Here is a 20,745-nt window from a genome sequence, read left to right as displayed (position 1 = left end):
CAATTTGCCTTATGGTATATATTGGGTATTCATCATGTGCCAAAGTGGAAGGGTTTTCTTTACGCCAACATTAAGGCTGGCTCTAAGCTTTGGCCAGCAATTATCTTTAAGCATAATATATATCATTTAATAAGTTCCGATATCTTTTTTTTTTAATGTTTGTATCAATCAAACATGTTCACATAAATGAAATGGGGTATTTGTTTAAACTTGAAAAGTTAAATTCAAAGTATTTATTCTAATGAGTCCATTTTCAAAAAAATTAGACATTCCTCTACTGGTAACAAAAAAGTAAATTAAATCTTCTTCTATAACATTTGCTTGTTTTAGGATGGTCAATGATGATATTAATAAGCTTGATTTAGAAGGGTACTGTACATCAATTAAAAAGTTGTTTTCACAAGGCAAGTGGCTCTTAATTTATCAATTTTTTGGTCTTTTAGAAAAATTAAAATGGAGCCTTGTAGCAACAACAAAGTTATCTCTGTGTGACATATAGATCACGAGTTCGAGCCGAGCGGTGCGGCTCTTACCCGGACCCTGCTTGCGCTCTTCCTCGGATTCTGCGTGAATGCGGAATGCTTGTGCACCGAGCTGCCATTTTGGTCTTTCAGAAAAGTAAAAAGCATGTTCTCTTGATTTGAGCTAACAAAAGAAAACTACGAAGTTACTAAAGGGCAAACCAAAGCAATCTTAGCTTTCAATGTAAGAAACAGCAAGAAGCATTGCTCCACTACTTGTATTAAATGTGATAGGGTATTTATTGTCTTTTTTATAAGATTTTTTGAACTGGTTACAGCAAGTATATGCTACATGAAGCTACCATGATTATACAATATTTTATAGCCATTAAAACATTGAAATAAAAGAAAAGGGATTGTTATACAAATAGCCGGTCAGATTCACTGTTTATTTTTCTCGCCGGTATACATAGATCATATATTAATTGTACATAATTATACATATATTATACGTGAATTATACATATATTATACATCCATCGGCTATTTTTAGTTTAAAAGATTATACGGACGACTGTTTAGGTTAATTCTTCAAAAGGAAACAAGAGGGGAAGAAGGAGAAAAATTCTGCCAACAATAAATATGCAAACAGTATTTGAATGTCAAAGAACCATATCTCAATCAAGTTCTCTATGGAGTTCATAAAAGTAGTGTCCACATCCTTTACTCTTCCAATTCTTGTTATTGTCTTTTTGTTCTTTTCCACTAGAAGCCAATGCCATCCTTTAGACCCTCTAAATCCTACTGAGATCAACAAGATTAGAGTCATTATTCAAAAATCTCATCTTAGTTCCCTCTCCAATTTAACATTTCACTTTGTTGATCTTGAAGAGCCTGAAAAACAGGATGTCCTTCATTGGCTGTCCTTAAATAAGCGCGAAAGTGTTCCTTTTCCTTATCGTCGAGCCAAGGTAGTGGTTCGTGCAAATGGTGAGACGTTTGAAGTCGTTGTAGACTTGGCTACGCGATCTATCATATCAGAAAATGTATATACTGGTCATGGTTTCCCTCCACTTACTCTCGACGAAATTGTACAATGCAGCAGGCTGACATTGAGGAATCCTAAATTTCAAGATTCAATATTGAAAAGGGGTTTGAATATATCAGAAGTTAGTTGCATACCACAGCCAGTAGGATGGTTCGGGCAGCCAAGGACACGAAGAGTACTTAACGTTCCATGTTTTTATCGCAATGGGACTACTAATTTTTGGGGAAGGCCAATTGAAGGGATCACTACAATAGTAGATGTTGAATCCATAAAGATAATCAAATATATGGACAGATTCAGAGTCCCTTTGCCTGAAGCCGAGAGTGCTGATTTTCAATCATCGAGCCAGAGATCAGTCGCTTGCAATGACACTGGTACAAGCCGGATTATCATCAAAGGCAATGAAGTTAAATGGGATAATTGGATTTTTCATGTTGGATTGAACACGAGGGCGGGGACTATCGTGTCTACAGCTTCTATATTCGATCATACAAGAAATGAATATCGACATGTGCTCTATAGAGGTCATGTATCTGAGACATTTGTGCCTTATATGGATCCTACATTTGAATGGTACTATAGGACTTTTATGGATATTGGTGAATTTGGCTTTGGAAGGTCTGCTAGTAGTCTTGTCCCGTTGCTAGATTGTCCGAACAATGCAGTGTATATGGACGGATATATGGCTGATTCAGAAGGACATGTAGTTCAAGTTCCCAACGCGATTTGCATATTTGAAAGATATGTTGGCGATGCTGCTTGGAGGCATACAGAAAATGGAGTACCTGGAAATATAGTAAGCGTCTAAATATAAACATTTGCATACTTACTACTATAGTTATCTAGTGACATAATCAACATTCAATAATTTGTTTTTGCAGAACACTAAGGGACAGCAAGAAGTTAATTTGGTTGTTAGAATGGTTGCAACAGTGGGAAATTATGATTATACACTTGATTGGGAGTTCAAACAAAGTGGAACTCTCAGAGTTGGAGTAAGAAAATTAAGATGTTATGCTTGTTAATATCCTTCTGATTTGCAATCTTTATTCTTTAGACTTCTGTAAGGGAAACTTTAGCGTAACTGGTAAAGTTGCTGTCATGTGTCCAAGAGGTCACGGGTTCAAGCCGTGGAAACAACCTCTTGCAGAAACGCAGGATAAGGCTGCTTACAATAGACCTTTGTGGTCCGGCCCTTCTCCAAACCCTGCACATAGTAGAAGCTTAGTGCACCAGACTGTCCTTTTTTCTTTAGACTTCTGATTTGTCCGTGCAGGTAAGCTTGAGCGGAGTTATGGAGACGAAGGCTGTGAAATATACGAACGATAATCAAATAACAGAGGATGTTTACGGGACCCTTGTGGCGAAAAACACTATTGCAGTTAACCATGATCACTTCCTTATTTACTATCTTGATCTTGATATTGATGGTACTGATAATTTATTCCTAAAAGCCAAACTGAAAACTAGAAGAGTGAAGGACTCAAAAATTTCACCTAGGAAAAGTTATTGGAAAGTTGTTAAAGAAACTATGAAAACAGAAAATGAGGCTAAGATACACCTAGGACTAGAACCAGCTGAATTGTTGATTGTAAATCCAAATAAGAAAACAAAGATTGGAAATGATGTATCTTATCGACTAATACCTAGTCGACCAGCTATGTCGTTGCTATCATATGATGATTATCCTCAACTTCGAGCAGCCTATACAAAGTATCAATTGTGGGTGACGCCATACAACAAATCAGAAAGATGGGCTGGAGGATTCTACGCTGATAGGAGTCGAGGAGATGATGGCCTTGCAATCTGGAGTCGCAGGTAACTATAGTATGTAACAGTCTATCCCACTAGTGATATTGTCTGCATTAAACCTAAGTCTACACAACTTTAAAACGCATCACTAAGGTCTAAGACTTCTTTATATAAGCTGATTTTCTGTTATATATATGCAGGAATAGGCCTATTGAAAACAAGGATATTGTGCTTTGGTACACTGTTGGACTCCATCATGTACCATGCCAAGAAGATTTTCCTGTAATGCCTTCATTTTATGATGGATTCGAGCTCCGGCCAACAAATTTCTTTGAAAGAAATCCATTGCTGAAACAATGATGTACCTTGATAAATTGATATATAATTTGAACAACTGCAAATTTCAAGTTCTTCTATTAAACAGTTACCTTTTAACTCTACTACATAAAGAGTACTAGTAAATTTGTTGTAATTTATATGGAGAACAAAAGATGATCTTCTTTAGCCTGTTTATTTTCCTCTCTCATTTCGATATTTGGTTGACATGTTCTGATCGATATGCACAAGTACGTAGGTGACAACTCGCCTGAAAGACGACCTACCCCTTACATTTTCGATGTGGAACAACATGTACCTCACACGCAGTGGCGTAGCCACATGGTCACAAGAGTGATCCTAGGACCGTCACTGCAGTGGCGAAACCACATGGTCACAAGGCGTCGAAAACCCTTAGTCGAAAAATTACACTATATATATAGGTAAAATATTACGTTTTAGAAGTATATAACACATATTGAACACCCTTTGTCGGGAATTTTTTTTTACTTCTTTCAAATTTGAATACCCTTGAAGAAATTCCTAGCTTCGCCACTGCTCACACGACTAATACTGAGATGACTGATACAAGTTGTGTGAGTGTTGCCTATGTTTTGACAAGTTGAATTTGTGGGACCCAAAAACTTCTATAACATAAGATTTGGGTCCACAAATTTCACTCGTCAAACATAGACAATCCCCTCACATAATATGTCAGTTGCGTAAGGTGCAAAGTAAAGTTTCTCTCAAAATATGTGTGTGCGTGTTGGGTAATAAAACAATCAATTTGCACAAAGTATAAAGCAAAAGACAACTTTTATAGATTAAATTCTTCTTTTGCAAACAAAACTGGAGACAAAATCTGATATAAGGATAGACAGATAGGAAGAAAGAAAAAAACAACAAACTAACAATCTTTTGATAACAAAATAGCCAATCTAGAATAGTTTCTTCCAAACAGGATGCTTCATCCAAACACTTTCCACCATAGAATCAATTGGAATTCCCTTTGTTTCAGGCAAAAGGAAGATAACAAACAATCCCATAACGACGATCCATCCGGAGAAGAAGAAGAAAATATAGGCTTGCATTGTGCACAGCATTGTCAAGAATGCCTGTGCAATGAGGGAAGTGAAGAGCATGTTAGTACTGACCGCGAATGCAAAACCAGCCGTTCTTGTTTCCAATGGGAATGTCTCACTTGGAATTAGCCACCCGAGCGGTCCCCATGACCACGCGAACGACATTACATACGTGCACACCAGAAACACTACTACTGCTGCTAGTTTCTTGTCCAATGTTCCTGTCTCCCTCAAATTTGTTGCTAAAATAGCTCCAATTGCAACCTGAAACATTAAAACCAAACTGCTATCAGAAAAACAGACAAAGGCTTCTCAATTTAATATTACAGTCTATGGTAGAATCGTTACAACCTCTCTATCCGCACAAGGTAGCGGTAAACTCTGTGTATACATTACTTTTCGCGGACCACACGGTGTGGGATAATACTGGGTATGTTGTTATTGTTGTTGTTGGTAGAATTGTTCTCACTCTGTCCCAAATTATGTGACGGTGTTCGTATTTTGAGAGTCAAACTTCTTAATTTGATAAATGATATAGAATCTTTACAACAACAACCCAGTATAATCACACTAATGGGGTCTAGGGAGGGTAGTGTGTGTGCAGACCTTACCCCGACCCTAGGGTAGAGAGGCTGTTTCCGATAGACCTTCGGCATCCTTCCCTCCAAGAACTCCCCACCTTGCTCTTGGGTTGACTCGAACTCACAACCTCTTGGTCAGTGGCGGACCCAGGATTTTGGACAAGCGGGTTCAATCTTAGAAGTATATAACTTTAGTCGTAAAATAACAGTTGTCAAGTGGGTTCAAATAAATATTTATACAAAATTTACACAGCTTTAATCCTAATTTATACATATACACAACATTATTTTTTTGTGAAGTGGGTCCAGTTGAACCCGCTAGCCACCACTTGGGTCCGCTACTGCTCTTGGTTGGAAGTGGACATAGAATCTTTAAATTTTTTTAAATATTTGAAAAGTACATAAAAAATATTATAACTCACAATAATTAATAATTTAAAATATTTATATGGCATATAAAGTTGCTGCCATATGACTATTTAGTCACGGGTTCAAGCCGTGGAGAAAACCTATTGCAGAAATGTAGGGTAAGACTACGTACAATAGACCCATGTGGTCAGCCCTTTCCCGGACCCCTTAATGTACCAGACTACCCTTTCTTTATATGGCATATAAAAAATCGTGCTAAAAGAAAGTCCTTTGACTCTCGAAATCCGAACAATACCACATAAATTGGGATGCAGGGAGTATTAGCCCAAGAGTTCGTCAATTGAATTCTTGAAAACTTGAAATTTTAGTGTAGTGGCAAAGGGATTCAAAAAAAAAGTTTTCGAATTCTGCCTCCGCCTCTAATAACAATTTAATCAAAAATGCAAGTAGTATTTTTGATGAATAGTGTACCTGAGAAATTAACATTTGACAACAAGCCTGGAGGAGCAATTTTCTTCTTCCAACCTTATCAACAAGATAGATGGAAACAAATGTACTTCCAACATTAACAAGTCCAGTAATAACAGAGGATAGAAGCGAACCATCGGTCTTAAAACCCATAGTTTGGAAAAGAACAGGCGCGTAAAACATAATGGCATTGATTCCAGTAAATTGTTGGAAGATTTGCAACAAAATCGCGATCAAAAGTGGTGGAATACTAGCAGCCTTAGCTAAGTTTCTGAATGGATGTTTCACTTGCTTAGCTTGTTCACAGGCCGCGACAATTTCTTGGTATTCAGATTCCACGTCACTGACACCCCTAATCTTTTTGAGCGCGGCCTTGCCCTGTACCTCTTTGCCGCGCTCAATTAGACTCGTGGGGGTGTCAGTGATGACAAAGGAACCAATAAGTAGAACCATAGCTGGAACAGCTGCAAATCCAAGTGACATTCTCCAACCATTTGGATGAATCATTGAAGTTCCATAGTTACAAGATTTGCTATGAATATTCCTATTGTTACAAATAGTTGGAAAAGAATATTCACTGCTCCTCTGTGTTGGATTGGTGCTACTTCAGTCAGAAATAGTGGAACTGTCTGAAAATATTCCAAAAAAAAAACAAAAAAAAAAAACATTTAGACCTTAGAATAATTCACGTGTGTCAAGTAGGCATTTTAAATTGTATTCCAGGATTTGGTTATGATATAAATAACATTTGGAAAAAAGACTAATTTTGTTTGAAAATATTTTTAACTGTTTTTTGTTAGATTGTAAAAAATATATTCCAAAAAAATTATTTTTCTAAAAAATCAATGATAATATTAGTAAATCAGATACTCCCTCCGGTCCACAATAAATGATTTTTGGCCTTTTTTTATGGTCCAAAATAAATTATTTTCTCAGATTTCAAGAATGAATTAATTATTTTTTCCTACATTGCCCTTGGAGTAAATAGTGTTGGAATATGTGTTAGGAGTGTTGCCCTTGGAGTAAATAGTGTTGGAGTATGTGTTAGGAGTGTTTATGTGAAGAGATAGTAAAGGTTAATATGGTCAAATTCATTGTTGATTTATATTAAAATGTAAATTTCTTAATCTGTGTGAAAACAGCCAAAAAATCTAGATCAGAGTAATATTTTGATGAAATATTTGAATAATATTAAAGGTTAGTATTTAAATGTTGGTTAAAAAGTGCTATGAAATTACGAGATGAGATAATTATGAAGGAAATTGACTTCCGTCAAAAAAATATTTTCTGACAACCAAACACTAAAAGAAATCTTATTTTCTGGAAAAAAAAAATTACCCTCCCAAATTGTTTGAAATTTGGAATTGAATGAAAGATATTATAAAGTTGCAACCATTTCAAAATATTATAGGGATCTTGAGTTTTAAATTAAAAAAGATTTATACCATAATGTCACGTAAACGCAACTGAAGATAATTTTTTTATATAAACAATAATTGATAACCTTATAAAAATTGGAAGCAATCTTCTATTAAAAGATCAATATGTACTAATATCGTAACAAAATCTTTACGCCATCAGTGTATATAACGGTAAATATAATCATTTTGATTATACGTACCTCATTTCCAAAGCCAACACCAATACCAAATAAAATTCTACCAAAAATGAGCATCCATCTGTTATCAGCGGCGGCGCTCAGGGCGGCTCCGCCGATGAAAAACATAGCAGCCATGAAAATGGTTGGTCTTCTTCCTAATTTAGTGGCGGCTTTCGACGCGAAAAAACTCGCGACGAGAGCCGATAAATATAAGGATGAAGTGAAGAGTTGGAGAAGTTGATCATCATATTTACAGTAGTTGTTCTCTTTTGCATGTAACTTTCTTTCATAAACATGTGGGAAAAATTTTAGCAAGAAATCATCCATGCCTGAAACTCCTCCTGATTTAATAAAAAAATCCAAAAATAATAAAATAAATTAATTTGTATACATCCTAATCCAATATTTTCTATGCGAAACATAAATTTATACGTGAAAATCTACTAAAAATTCAAAGAAATATTAGATATATATGAATAATGTTAAAATAAAAACGAGTCCAGTGCTAAGAACCAGCGGTAGTGGCTTAACCACATGCAGTGAAGGATGATCAATTCAACATCCTTCATCAGAAATTTATACTAATACTAAACACGGCCAAAAAATTTTAAAAGAAAGAAAAGAGCTTCGCTCGGTTGGCCTTCCTACGCTGAAGGATGCCTCTTCTCTCTTCTCTAAAGTCAACAACAAACAAGTGAGAGAGGCAAGATTTGAACCTAAGTAAAAAAAACTTCAACAGATTTACGGTTTGCCGCTTTTGACCACTCGGCCACTCTCCCCTTCCCGGGCCGAGGCCCCCATTAATGAATTCTAATTCTAAGAAGGGTGGGGGCGTGGCATATAGAGGCCAAGAATTACCTTTTTTATACGTTAAAATTTTGAACATTCTTAACGAAATTTTTTTATAAGTTTGAACATTTCAAGTTAAATCATGAATTCGCCTATGAACAAGAAAAACATACCTGAAATACCAATATCATAACCAAACATGAGACCACCAAAGGCAGCAAAAATCCAACAAGAGAGCACATAAATTGTTATTTTAGAATTATTTGTTTGAGCATTCGCCATTTTTGCTCTCTTTTTTTTTTAAATATCAAAAGATTGTTCTGTTTTTTTCTGTTTCTGCTCTTTCCTATATATAAAATTTAATAAACCAGCCAAAGAATATTACATGAGAAAGAGACAAAGAAATCTAGAGTAGATTAATACTCTAATATTCTTTGTCTCTTTACTCTCCAGTTTTTTGCCGGAATTTACTTAATCTTATTAAGTCAATGCCTTTTATATATAGTTTGAGATTACAGTTAATTCTCTTGCTTACCTTTCGGATAAATTTGTGACTATATTTTAATTAATAGGTTTCTAATGTTTGGTCTCCCAAATATTTTGGATATCCATCCACCATTAATATTTTCTTAATTTGTTCTCGCTCGGTATTCGGTAACGGTACTTGTATTTGTGCATACAGTAGACTTAAAAAAATCGGATAAAATACAAAAATGGTTGGTCGGTTAATTAAACTAATTATATTTCTAGTTGAATATTGTATAAAATAAGTATTTTTTTGTATATAATATATAACAAAATTATACATTTTGTTCGGCATCATTTTTTGGAGTGGCTAAAAATATAAAATTTTCAAAAAAAATCTTTGGTCCTTGACGATTGAAGTTTATTCGAGGAATAGAAAAAAAAAAATGAAATTACATGACATTAAGTGATATGTATTTTTACTTAAATTTTTAACTGCTAAGATTAAAATACTTGATTTCGTGTAAACATTGAGTGCGAGTAAATCTTTTACAAGCCGAAATGGTCGTAGTATTTGTCTTGATTCATGCGGTCAAGGAAGTTGAAGGGCCATGCATTAATTAGTTCACAAAATTCATGCATTTACAATTTTAAAGAGTGACAAATTTTAAAACAAATTAACTAAGGATGATTTTTGAAAAAAAAAAAAGAAAAAGAAAAAAGAGGACAGTTAACGATATTGTTAATTTTGTTTTAAAAAAAAAAAACAAGAAATAAAAAGGAACATGGAAGAGAAGTTTAATTAGTTAAGAAAATGCTTCAATTTTGTATTTTTGATGTTTATTAAATAATGTTTAATGTAGTTAAAACATTGAAATCCAAATTCTCCATTTTTATTTATTTATGTTGTTCTTTTCTTTGAAATAGTTTCTGCGTATTTACAAAGTTAACATTCTAAGAATTCTATCCATTCAAGATTTAATTTTTTCAATTATTCCATCATTTTTCTTTTATGTTTTTAAAAATTTAAATGATCCCCTATTTCCTTCTTCTACTTTTGAGTCAAATTTGGGAAAAGAGCATAGAATAAGGCATATAATCTGCTTGTGCTTTAAATAAATGTTGACCATCAGTCAACCATTTGAAAAAGGATTATTTTGGAAAATAATTAATAAGCAGACGGTAAATCAGACTACTAACCAAATACTACAGTTTCAATTTGACTAATTGATAAGAAACTTTAAATTATTACCATAAAACTATATTATTAGCATAAATGAAAGATTTCTTGATTTCACTTGTTGACCGAATATAAGCAAAATTAAAATTTCATTAGATTTGTTTAATTATGATGCATTCTTATTCGTTTTAAAACAAGTTATATTTTTAGATTATATGTAGCACAACTTATATAATTATGGTATTTGACTATCATCCAAAAGCTATTCGATGACTATAAAAATAGTTTAATTTAGTTACATAAAAAATTTATTATTGGGTAGATAAGAGGACAAAATAATGTTATTAACCGTATTATCTAACATGCTCAAATAAATCAGATTATATTTTGATATGATTAATAATTTTTAATAATATTCGCGCTTTGCGCAAGTACTATATGATGATACTAAATTCAGTAAAAGCATAATTCAACCGAAAATCAACGTATAAAACATTAAATAGAACGCAGCCTGAGTTTGGAATCTAAAAATGAAAAGTTGATTGTATAAACTAGATTAATCATGAATATTTTGCTTGCATTATGACTATATAATAAAAGAATACCATAATTCCATTATACCACGTGATGGTCATGTATATTTTTTACTCTTAAGTACTAAATCAGATTTTAGATATATTTTTTTCTATTTTTAGAGGGGAAAGCGGCAAGGGAAGGGAATAATACATAGTGAGATTCGATCTCTCGACAACTTTTTCTGAATTTATTTTGCTTGCATTATGTCATAATTTACTATTGAATTGTTCGTATTGTGACAATATCATTTTGTTGATACTTGGTATGATACAAGATATCGTCCAATTATGAAAATTACATAACTGTTATAAATATATATTATATTATGGATGTTCATTTAGTATTTCGTTGTTAGTTTATCCATATGGGACTCCGCCGTAAATATGGTTATCTATTTAGTACTGTCACACCCCTTTTCTACCCCTCAAAATAATAATAATATGTGTATGGGCCAAAGAGTTTTTCCAATTAAAGTGACAAAATTTGAATAGGGATTATTTTATTGTTCAGAGTCGCCACTTAGAATTGATTTTTTCGGTGTTCCAAGTCACCATTTATTTGGATCCCTAGTCAAAGGAAGGTTTGACTATATTTTAATCGGTCCGCGAAAATAAAGTTCGGGTAAGGAATTCTGTTGACCGGGGAGAAACTATAAGGCATTCCCCGAGTCCCGTGGTTCTAGCACGGTCGCTTTATTGACTTAAACTTGGCTTGAATTAATTTTGGACAAATTGTGATTTATATTATTTTCATGTTTTACCTATCATCTTTTATCTCTTGATTATTAGAAAAAATTAAAGAATATTTTTGAATAATAAGATGTCATAACCACACTACGCAAGCGAATGCGTGACGAAATTTATTATTTAGTCATAACGGCACTACGCAAGCGAATCCGCAGTCATGACAGACGATTGTTAGCACGTTATTTACTTTTGAAAAATTGCTGCAATTGTGTTGGAGGAAACATTAACCCTCTTTTTTCAGAAAATTTATTAAATGTCACTACCACGCTACGCAAGCGAATCCGTGATTATGACAAAAGATATAAATTAATTAAAACTATTGAAGATGACATGAAATTGATGAATTAACTTATTAAAAGTTAAGTGTCACGCTACACAAGTGAGTCCGTGAAGTTAAAGTGCACCTACTATTTGCCTAACGTTTAAATTAATTAAAGGGAAACTAGTTAATTAAAATAGTAGAAAAATCTGATATTATTATTATTTTTTCGAGTTTTATAGTTGGGAAAAATTCTGCAAATAAATGTTGGACCAACTTTATCTATTTTAAAAGAAATGAGTCAACTTCTTGTTTAAAAAAAAATGAGCCAGCTTGTATGGAGCTTTTGGGCTGCTGGAATTTATTATTAAAATGGGCCAAGAAATGAATTTCAATTGGCCCAATGCTATATAGAAGAAAAGGGGTAATTTTGTTGTTTAAAGGTAAATGTGCCAACTTTTATCTTTGATTCAATAAGGCCCAAAGTTGATACAATCTTAGCTCTTTACTTAGTTTGAGTTCATGACCATTAACTACATAGTCACAATTGTATAAACGCCCACTTTACAAAAATAGTCATTTTTGTAAATCCGGCAAAATGGCCAGATTAACAAAGATATTATCACAGCATTCCTAGAAGCATATGTTGACAGTGAAATTTCAGCAACTAAAACGAACTCATGTTATGTGTTATACACCTAAAGTCATTCATGACATACTTAGCATTGTTACTCGGATATAATAGCTTGAAAACATGCTTAAAAATCTATAAACGACTTACATATCACATTCAAAAACTTACAACTCAATATTCAAGTATTATGAAGGACTATATTCACATTATCACATGCTTGATACATAACAATAACATACAAGCTCTTTTGTTGTCAAACTATTCATCATATCAAACACATTTAAATGGTGCAGCATGTTCAAGTTGTTCCCATTGCTGAAAATACGTACATTACGAGTCTTAAAGGATTACCTAGTAGCAAAAAAATAAACAGTAGTTCAGCAACTAAAGCAGCAGCTAAACAGCAGCAAAACAGCAGCAAATCCGTGTTAAAACAACCCGAAAACTTAGAGAGGGAACCCAGAAACGAACTCTAAAGAGGACTTATACTTTTTTAAAAGTTTGCACTCTAAGATTCACTCCCAAAGCTCACCATTTCAGCTTACTTTTCATGTGTTCAACTATTGATTTTTTTTTTGTGACAAAGCAATTATAAAAAATGCCCCCTAAAGTGTGATGGAGTCCCCCCAAAGTGAGGAAAAGGCAGCCCTTAAATAGGCAAATTTGGACAGATTTTGATTCACCAAATGTCTGTCCGACAAAAACTGACATTGTGTGCTAAACACTGTTCAAAATCTATCCAAAGGTCAAAGGAAATCTACTACGTCAGAAACAAAAAGAGAAAAAAAATATCATTTCAGCCACCCTAACTAGTAAAAGTAGGCTACTATCACCCTATTTTATGATAAAATAATATAAACTTCAGATTTTAACAACATCAATATCACCATGTTGATCAAACTAAACCAAGTATTAAAACATGTAATTAAACTTCACACAGTGTTATGAACCAATCGTAAGCAAACAAAAATTAACTATTAAAGCCAAACGAAACGCACGCTATCGCTGGAGCGATTTAATAAAACCAACTAGACAAACATAATCAAAAATGGGTTAAATGAAGAAACAAGATAGAAACTAACTTTAACTAAAAAAAATCAAAAAATTAATAACGAGGCAGGATTACGATTTTACCATATACTCTCAAGCATTTCCTCACTACCTCACTTTAATCAACACAAAGCTATTTTACTACTTCAACAAGTGCAAAAACAGAAAATTTAACATTCCAAAACTTCAAAAACTAATGCTAAAATAATTAATAATAAAAAATAAAATCTAAAAAATAAAAATAAAAACAAAAAATCAGCCATGAAAAAGAATAGAATTTTACCATTTTACAATTCAAGTGGCCGAAAAAATGGTGGTATGCCAAAAGAGGGTGTTCGGGGAGGTCGCCGGAATTTGGCCGGATTTTCAGGGTGAAATTGGCATCAATAGCTAGTTCTTGAGGAGCTCTATCCATTGATGTAGGTATTGTGGGGTGGTAGTGGTTGGAGCTTCAATAATTTGGGCAAAAAGTGATGGGAAAGTTTCCTAGATCTAAGATTCAAGGAGTTTGAAGGATTTTTGAAGGATTTGGTTTGGAGATATGGAAAGAGGAAGTTGTGGAGATTGCATGGTGTGAATTTGGAGGTGTTTGGAGGTGGTCCGGCGGCGGCGGCGGCTATTTTCGTCCGGTGGCGGTGGGGCGCGGCAGCGGCTTGGGGGGAGAGAGAAGAGAGAGTGATGAGAGGAAAGAAGAGAGAGGAAATAATAGGGAAATGGGGCAAATTTTTGGGGATTTTAGGCTTTAAATACCTAGGATGAAGATCAAACTAGGACCATTGGATTAAATCAAGATGGGTGGATGAGATTGAATCTTGTCACTTAACCAAAACAACGTAGTTTCAAGACAAAACTACGTCGTTTTAAGCTCTTCTTGGCAGGGCTCTTTGGGCTCAAATTTTGGGCCAATTTTGGCACAATTTTAATTAAATTACACTAGCCCAAACCCTACCCCATTTATCAAACCATTACTCAACTCTTAAAACCTATACATACACAAATAAGAACAAACACACACACACACACACATACATATTATATATATATAAGGCAAAAATTAGGCATTTACAAGCCTTTTTAAAGATTTTCTTTACTTTGAGAACATGAAGAGTTTTCGTGCAAAGACAAATAAATGTCATGGATAATTTTTTGCTCACATTCACTCTAGTGGAAGCATTTTGAAAAAGGTGGTGACCGAACCTTGCTTCTGAGGTTGCCTATATATCCTTGGTTATAAAGGAATCAGGTCAGTGTAGTTCTGGGAAAATTTGGTAGGTGGGACTACCAGACACTGGAGCTAAGACTACTGTTGCTGCTGTTGTTGTTGTTACTCTTACCGTTACTGCTTCTTACATCAAAAGAAAAAGAGAAGAGCACTACATTTGTCTGCAAACTAAGAGTACAAACATTCCTATCCACGTGTCTTCTAGAGTCAAATCTTGATTCTTGACCTGCTCGCTTGTGTTGACCTTAGATTAGATCTTAATTCTTTTGAAGAAAAGATTATGACTCAATCTCGATGGCTTGCTTTCTGGATCAGAATTTGAGAAGATGAATCTTGAGAAGTTGGGCTGCTGACACATTATCAAAGCTAAACTCCGACTATCTTGTGATCAAAGGATTTCTTTCTTCTAATGAGAAACTGAAACTACAAGCTTTAGTCGTTACTTGTGCTATACAGCAGAGCCTGCAAAGCCATCAAAGACAAACAAAAACGAACAAAATCTTTCTGCCCCAGTCTGGTACTAGGAAAATTCTGTGAGTTATTAGAGAAATCTGTAAATTATCTAATTTATTGAAAAAGCAGATAGAAATAGTAGTATAAACTAGCTGAAAGAGATAAAATTTGGTAACGAAGGATAGTTTAACCAGGGATCGGTACCTTGTGCAACTGAAAGGAAATGTAATCATAGGCCGGTACCCTCTCTTACTAGAATGAAATAGAATCGGGTGTTAGCACCATGTATTATCGATAAAGTGTTGAATCCCTCTAGGCGAAATGGTTCGATCTAAGTTAAACTATATTTAAACAACCTGAGCGAAGATTACTTCTACCCGAAACTACGAAATAGATCCCCCTAGGCGAAACGGTTCTACCTGGGTTAAGCTACGTAAAACACCCTGAGCGAAGAGTACTTCTACCCGGAAACTATGAGCTAGATCCCCCTAGGCGAAACGATTCTACCTGGGTTAAGCTACGTAAAACACCCTGAACGAAGAGCACTTCTACCCGAAACTATGAGCTAGATCCCCCTAGGCGAAACGGTTCTACCTGGGTTAAGCTACGTAAAACACCCTGAGCGAAGAGTACTTCTACCCGGAAACTATGAGCTGAATCCCCCTAGGCGAAACGGTTCTACCTGGGTTAAGCTACGTAAAACACCCTGAGCGAAGAGTACTTCTACCCGGAAACTATGAGCTAGATCCCCCTAGCCGAAACGGTTCTACCTGGGTTAAGCTACGTAAAACACCCTGAGCGAAGAGTACTTCTACCCAGAAACTATGAGTTGGATCCCCCTAGGCGAAATGGTTTTACCTGGGTTAAGCTACGTAAAATACCCTGAGCGAAGAGTACTTCTACCGGAAACTATGAGCTGAATCCCCATAGGAGAAATGGTTCTACCTGGGTTAAGCTACGTAAAACACCCTGAGTGAAGAGTACTTCTACCCGGAAACTATGAGCTGGATCCCTCTAGGCGAAACGGTTCTACCTGAGTTAAGCTTCAGAAAACACCCTAAGTGAAGAGTACTCCTACCCGGAAACTATGAGCTGAATCCCCCTAGGCGAAACGGTTCTACCTGGGTTAAGCTACGTAAAACACCCTAAGCGAAAAGTACTTCTACCCGGAAACTATGAGCTGAATCCTCCTAGGCGAAACGGTTCTACATGAGTTAAGCTTCAGAAATAGGAGGTGTGAAAAATAGTGATGCATGCTGAAAATAAAAGAAAAATGGAGATTTTAAGGATCTTACGTTTGGTGAAATTCGTTCACTTAGGACCGACATTCTGCACTACTTTGTTCCTGCTTTAAACAAAGAAAAACTTGTGAGTTTTTAAAGTGGTGGTTGGTTTGTGGCCTTGATGCCCTGAGTAGCTTGATTCACGACCACTACTGTCGAAGAACCGATTCTGTCAGCGTGGTACCGAGATGTTATGCCGCTCTGTATCATTTTCTAGAGACCTTGGCTTCACAATATTTCCCTCAATTGTTTCATACCCAGATGTCCATGGTACAACTACCCTTGTCTCTAAGGCAATGCATTTTTCTCTAAAATCAAACTTAGTTGTCTTACCCCAGTATCAGTTTGTGTCCGTAGTGCTCATCAACTTTTCTCATAAAGCAGGTCTTGCTTAGGCAACCTTTTCAGCTCTTTTTTTTAGACACTTTGTTTTTCTTATCGGATGAGATCAGAGATGGATTCGTGCCTTCGTCAATGCCATATATGGCCCAAATTGTGCTCGACATTACGGGGAAGCTGTAGCCAGTTTTGCAGCCCTTTCTTTGCTTCGATTTTGATGCAGGATTAGACCGAAGGGGACTCAAAGAAAAATTATGGGTAAAACAGAATAATAATTGGAAGCGAAAAAGAACTGTGCTTAGACAAAAGGTGTCCCTTTCGGGAAAAGGAATAGGGAGACTTATCTGGAGGTATATGCCGACTTTAATGAATCATGACATGCATTTTGGACTGGATGCCTGATCTGTCTGAGCTGTCTAATTCTCAAAATCCACCGCAAATGTTCATCTTGAATTTGTCTTGGTTGTGCTCATGCCGGAGAATCAAAAACCCTTATTCGGCTAGTAGCGCCCATTGCAAGTTTTCGCTAACTAACCTCTCTCATTTCTCTACTAACTGTCACCTTATGTTGCCCATCTGGGTTTTCACCAATAAGACTCTCTCATTTCTCTGCTCACTATCGCCTTATAGTGCCCGTACAGGTTTTCACTGATAAGACTCTCTCATTTTTTTTTGACTAAGATACTGTATGAGGGAGGTTATCCAATGCCTTTGGCATGGGGACTTCAATCATTCTTAAAAAACATCGATCAGAAGTTCTTGAAAGATAAAAAGGCGAAATGAACCTTGAACTGAATTACAACTTTTGGAATCATTTTTACAGAAAAAACTGTGAAATAAAACAAACTTCTGCCCCAGTTTTGGAGTATTGGGAATATGGTTTTTTTGTTCTGATGGGACCAAACCCAGGGTAAGGCTGCCTACGCATCCTTTCGGAATCAGGTCGGACGTAGTTTAATGACTCAGAGATTTGTTGTTGTTTTTTTTACAAGTACACAAGTTCCAAGAAGTGAGAAAAAGGAAGACAAATACGTCTCAAAAGGATTAACAAAAAGGGTGACACCTATTTGGAATAGCGAGCAAATGATAGCTTTCGCCACTTCAATTTGAGAAAATCAATGTGTGAAAATTCTACAATGGGTATATATCAGACATAATATCTTTTGACTGCATCTGCGTTAATAGTCATGTCTGGTACCCGTCCTTATTCATCTACCAAGTGCAAGGCCCCTTTTGGTAACACTTTCTTGATGATGTAGGGTCCTTGCCAGTTCGGGGCGAACTTTCCTTTAGCTTCTACCTGGTGCGGAAGGATGCATTTCAAAATCAGCTGGCCTACCTCAAACTGCCTTAGGCGCACTTTTTTATTGTAAGTGCATGCCATTCTTTGTTGGTATAACTGGCCAAAACACACTGCTGCTAGCCGTTTTTCATCGATCAACATCAGTTGTTCTAATCGGGTCTTGACCCACTCAGTGTCTTCAATCTCTGATTCCACAATAATTCAGAGAGAGGGAATTTCAATTTCAGCAGGTATTACAGCTTCAGTTCCGTATACAAGCAGATACGGAGTTGCGCCAACAGATGTGCGAACAGTCGTACGGTATCCCAAAAGAGCAAAAGGCAACTTTTCATGCCATTGCCTAGAACCTTGGATCATCTTCCTAAGAATTTTCTTGATGTTCTTGTTTGCCGCTTCAACTGCTCCATTGGCTTTTGGCCGGTAAGGGGTAGAATGGCGATGCATGATTTTAAATTGTTAGCATACCTCCTTCATCAAATGACTATTTAGATTGGCTGCGTTGTCAGTGATAATGGTCTTTGGGATACCAAAGCGACAAATGATGTTGGAGTGAACAAAGTCTACCACTGCTTTCTTGGTGACTGCTTTGAAAGTGACGGCTTCCACCCACTTGGTGAAGTAATAAATTGCAACCAAAATGAATCTATGCCTATTTGAAGCCTTTGGCTCGATCGGCCCAATAACATCCATTCCCCAAGCAACGAAAGGCCAAGGAGAGGTTATGGGATGTAACTCCGAAGGAGGCAAGTGAATCAGGTCACCGTGAATCTGGCACTGGTGACATTTGCGAACAAATCTAAAGCAATCTCGCTCCATGGTAAGCCAGTAATACCCTGCCCGTAGAATCTTCTTCGCCAAAACATATCCATTCATGTGTGGTCCGCATACCCCTGAATGCACTTCACTCATGATCCGCTCTACTTCTGTAGCATCTATGCATCTCAACAAGTTTAAATCTGGGGTCCTCTTGTACAGAATTTCCCCATTCAGGAAGAAACCACTGGCGAGTCGCCTTATAGTTCTTTTTTGATCTCCTTTGGCATGCTCTAGATATTCTCTTGTTTTCAGGAATCGTTTTATGTCATGATACCATGGTTCACCATCTGGTTCTGTCTCGATTGTATTACAGTAACCGTGTTGATTCCGAACTTGGATTTCTAGTGGATCAATATGAGTATTGCATGGATAAGGGAGCATCGAGGCTAGAGTAGCCAATGCATCGGCTAGCTCGTTGTGAAACCGAGGAATGTACCTGAACTCGATAGATTTGAATCTTTTGCTCAAGTCTCGCACACATTGTCTGAATGGAATAAGTTTGATGTCTCGAGTCTCCCATTCACCTTGGTCTTGACTGATAAGCAAGTCAGAATCTCCCATAACTAATAGTTCACGCACATCCAGATCGATGGCCATTTTCAAACCCATGATACAAGCTTCATATTCTGCCGTATTATTAGTACAAAAGAACCGAAGTCGGGCCGTCGCAGGGTAATGGTGTCCAATAGGTGAGATGAGGATTGCCCTGATCCCAACTCCTTTGATATTGACAGCCCCATCAAAATACATTTTCCATACATGGTGATCGTCTGGAACCACTTCCTCTATCGAGTTGACCTCTTCGTCCGGGAAGTATGTGCTAAGTGGCATGTACTTATTATCAACTGGATTCTCTGCCAAATGATCTGCCAAAGCCTGTGCTTTCATCACGGTGCGAGTGACATAGACGATGTCAAACTCTGTGAGCAGGATTTGCCATTTTGCGAGCCTGCCAGTGGGCATTGGCTTTTGGAAGATGTACTTCAAGGGATCCATTCTGGATATGAGGTAAGTAGTGTAGGCCAAAAGATAATGTCTCAACTTTTGAGCGACCCAAGTCAAGGCACAACATGTCCTTTCTAAAAGGGTGTATTTAACCTCATAATCGGTGAACTGCTTGCTCAAATAATATATTGCATGTTCCTTTCTGCCTATTGCATCATGTTACCCTAGAATGCATCCAAAGGAATTATCCATCACTGATAGATATAAAAACAAAGGCCTACTAGGTTCAGGTGGGACCGGTACAGGGGGTTTTGACAGATAATCTTTGATCCTGTCAAAAGCCTTTTGGCAATCGTCTGTCCATCTGATAGCGGCATCCTTTTTCAGCAACTTAAAGATGGGCTCGCACGTGGTTGTGAGATGAGAAATGAACCTACTGATGTAGTTCAACCTTCGAGCAAACTCATGACCTCTTTTTTGTTCTTCGGGAGTGGCAGATCTCGAATGGACTTTATCTTAGATGGATCCAATTCGATGCCTCTCCGGATGACTATAAAACCGAGGAGTTTCCCAGATGGGACCCCAAATGCACACTTGGCTGGATTAAGCTTAAGGTCATACCTACGAAGCCGTTTGAAGAACTTTTTCAAATTACACACGTGATCGGCTTATGTCTTTGATTTTATGATGACATCGTCGACATATACTTCAATCTCTTTGTGCATCATATCGTGAAAAATAGTGGTCATGGCCCTCATGTAAGTTGCCCCTGCATTCTTTAAACCGAATGGTATGACCCTGTAACAATAAGTACCCCGTGGCGTGGTGCAAACGGTCTTTTCTGCATCATCCTCATCCATTATAATTTGGTGGTATCCAGCATAGCAATCCACAAATGATTGGATCTCATGCTTTGCACAATTATCTACAAGAATGTAGATGTTTGGCAAAGGAAAATTATCCTTTGGACTTGCTTTGTTCAGGTCCCTATAGTCGATACAAACTTTGG

At 36.4% G+C, this 20,745-nt stretch overlaps 2 protein-coding genes across 2 annotated transcripts; one reads left to right on the top strand and one right to left on the bottom strand.

Annotated features, from left to right (window-relative positions):
- Nucleotides 1-1,120: 1,120 nt before the first annotated feature.
- LOC107813960 (primary amine oxidase 1-like) lies at nucleotides 1,121-3,691 on the top strand. Its single transcript, XM_016639280.2, has 4 exons — nucleotides 1,121-2,305; nucleotides 2,391-2,504; nucleotides 2,786-3,327; nucleotides 3,462-3,691. The coding sequence occupies exons 1-4, from the start codon at nucleotides 1,121-1,123 to the stop codon at nucleotides 3,619-3,621; spliced, it is 2,001 nt and encodes a 666-aa protein (XP_016494766.2). The 3' UTR covers nucleotides 3,622-3,691.
- A 684-nt stretch (nucleotides 3,692-4,375) lies between these two features.
- LOC107813959 (sugar transport protein 8-like) lies at nucleotides 4,376-8,933 on the bottom strand. Its single transcript, XM_016639279.2, is given in 5 exon segments — nucleotides 4,376-4,922; nucleotides 6,080-6,600; nucleotides 6,603-6,705; nucleotides 7,698-8,017; nucleotides 8,639-8,933. Coding segments are annotated over 5 exon segments (1,461 nt in total). The 5' UTR covers nucleotides 8,748-8,933; the 3' UTR covers nucleotides 4,376-4,514.
- Nucleotides 8,934-20,745: the final 11,812 nt, after the last annotated feature.

Source organism: Nicotiana tabacum, chromosome 21, assembly GCF_000715075.1.
Source record: "Nicotiana tabacum cultivar K326 chromosome 21, ASM71507v2, whole genome shotgun sequence".
Classification (NCBI taxonomy): domain Eukaryota; kingdom Viridiplantae; phylum Streptophyta; class Magnoliopsida; order Solanales; family Solanaceae; genus Nicotiana; species Nicotiana tabacum.
This window is presented reverse-complemented; position numbering and strand designations above follow the sequence as displayed.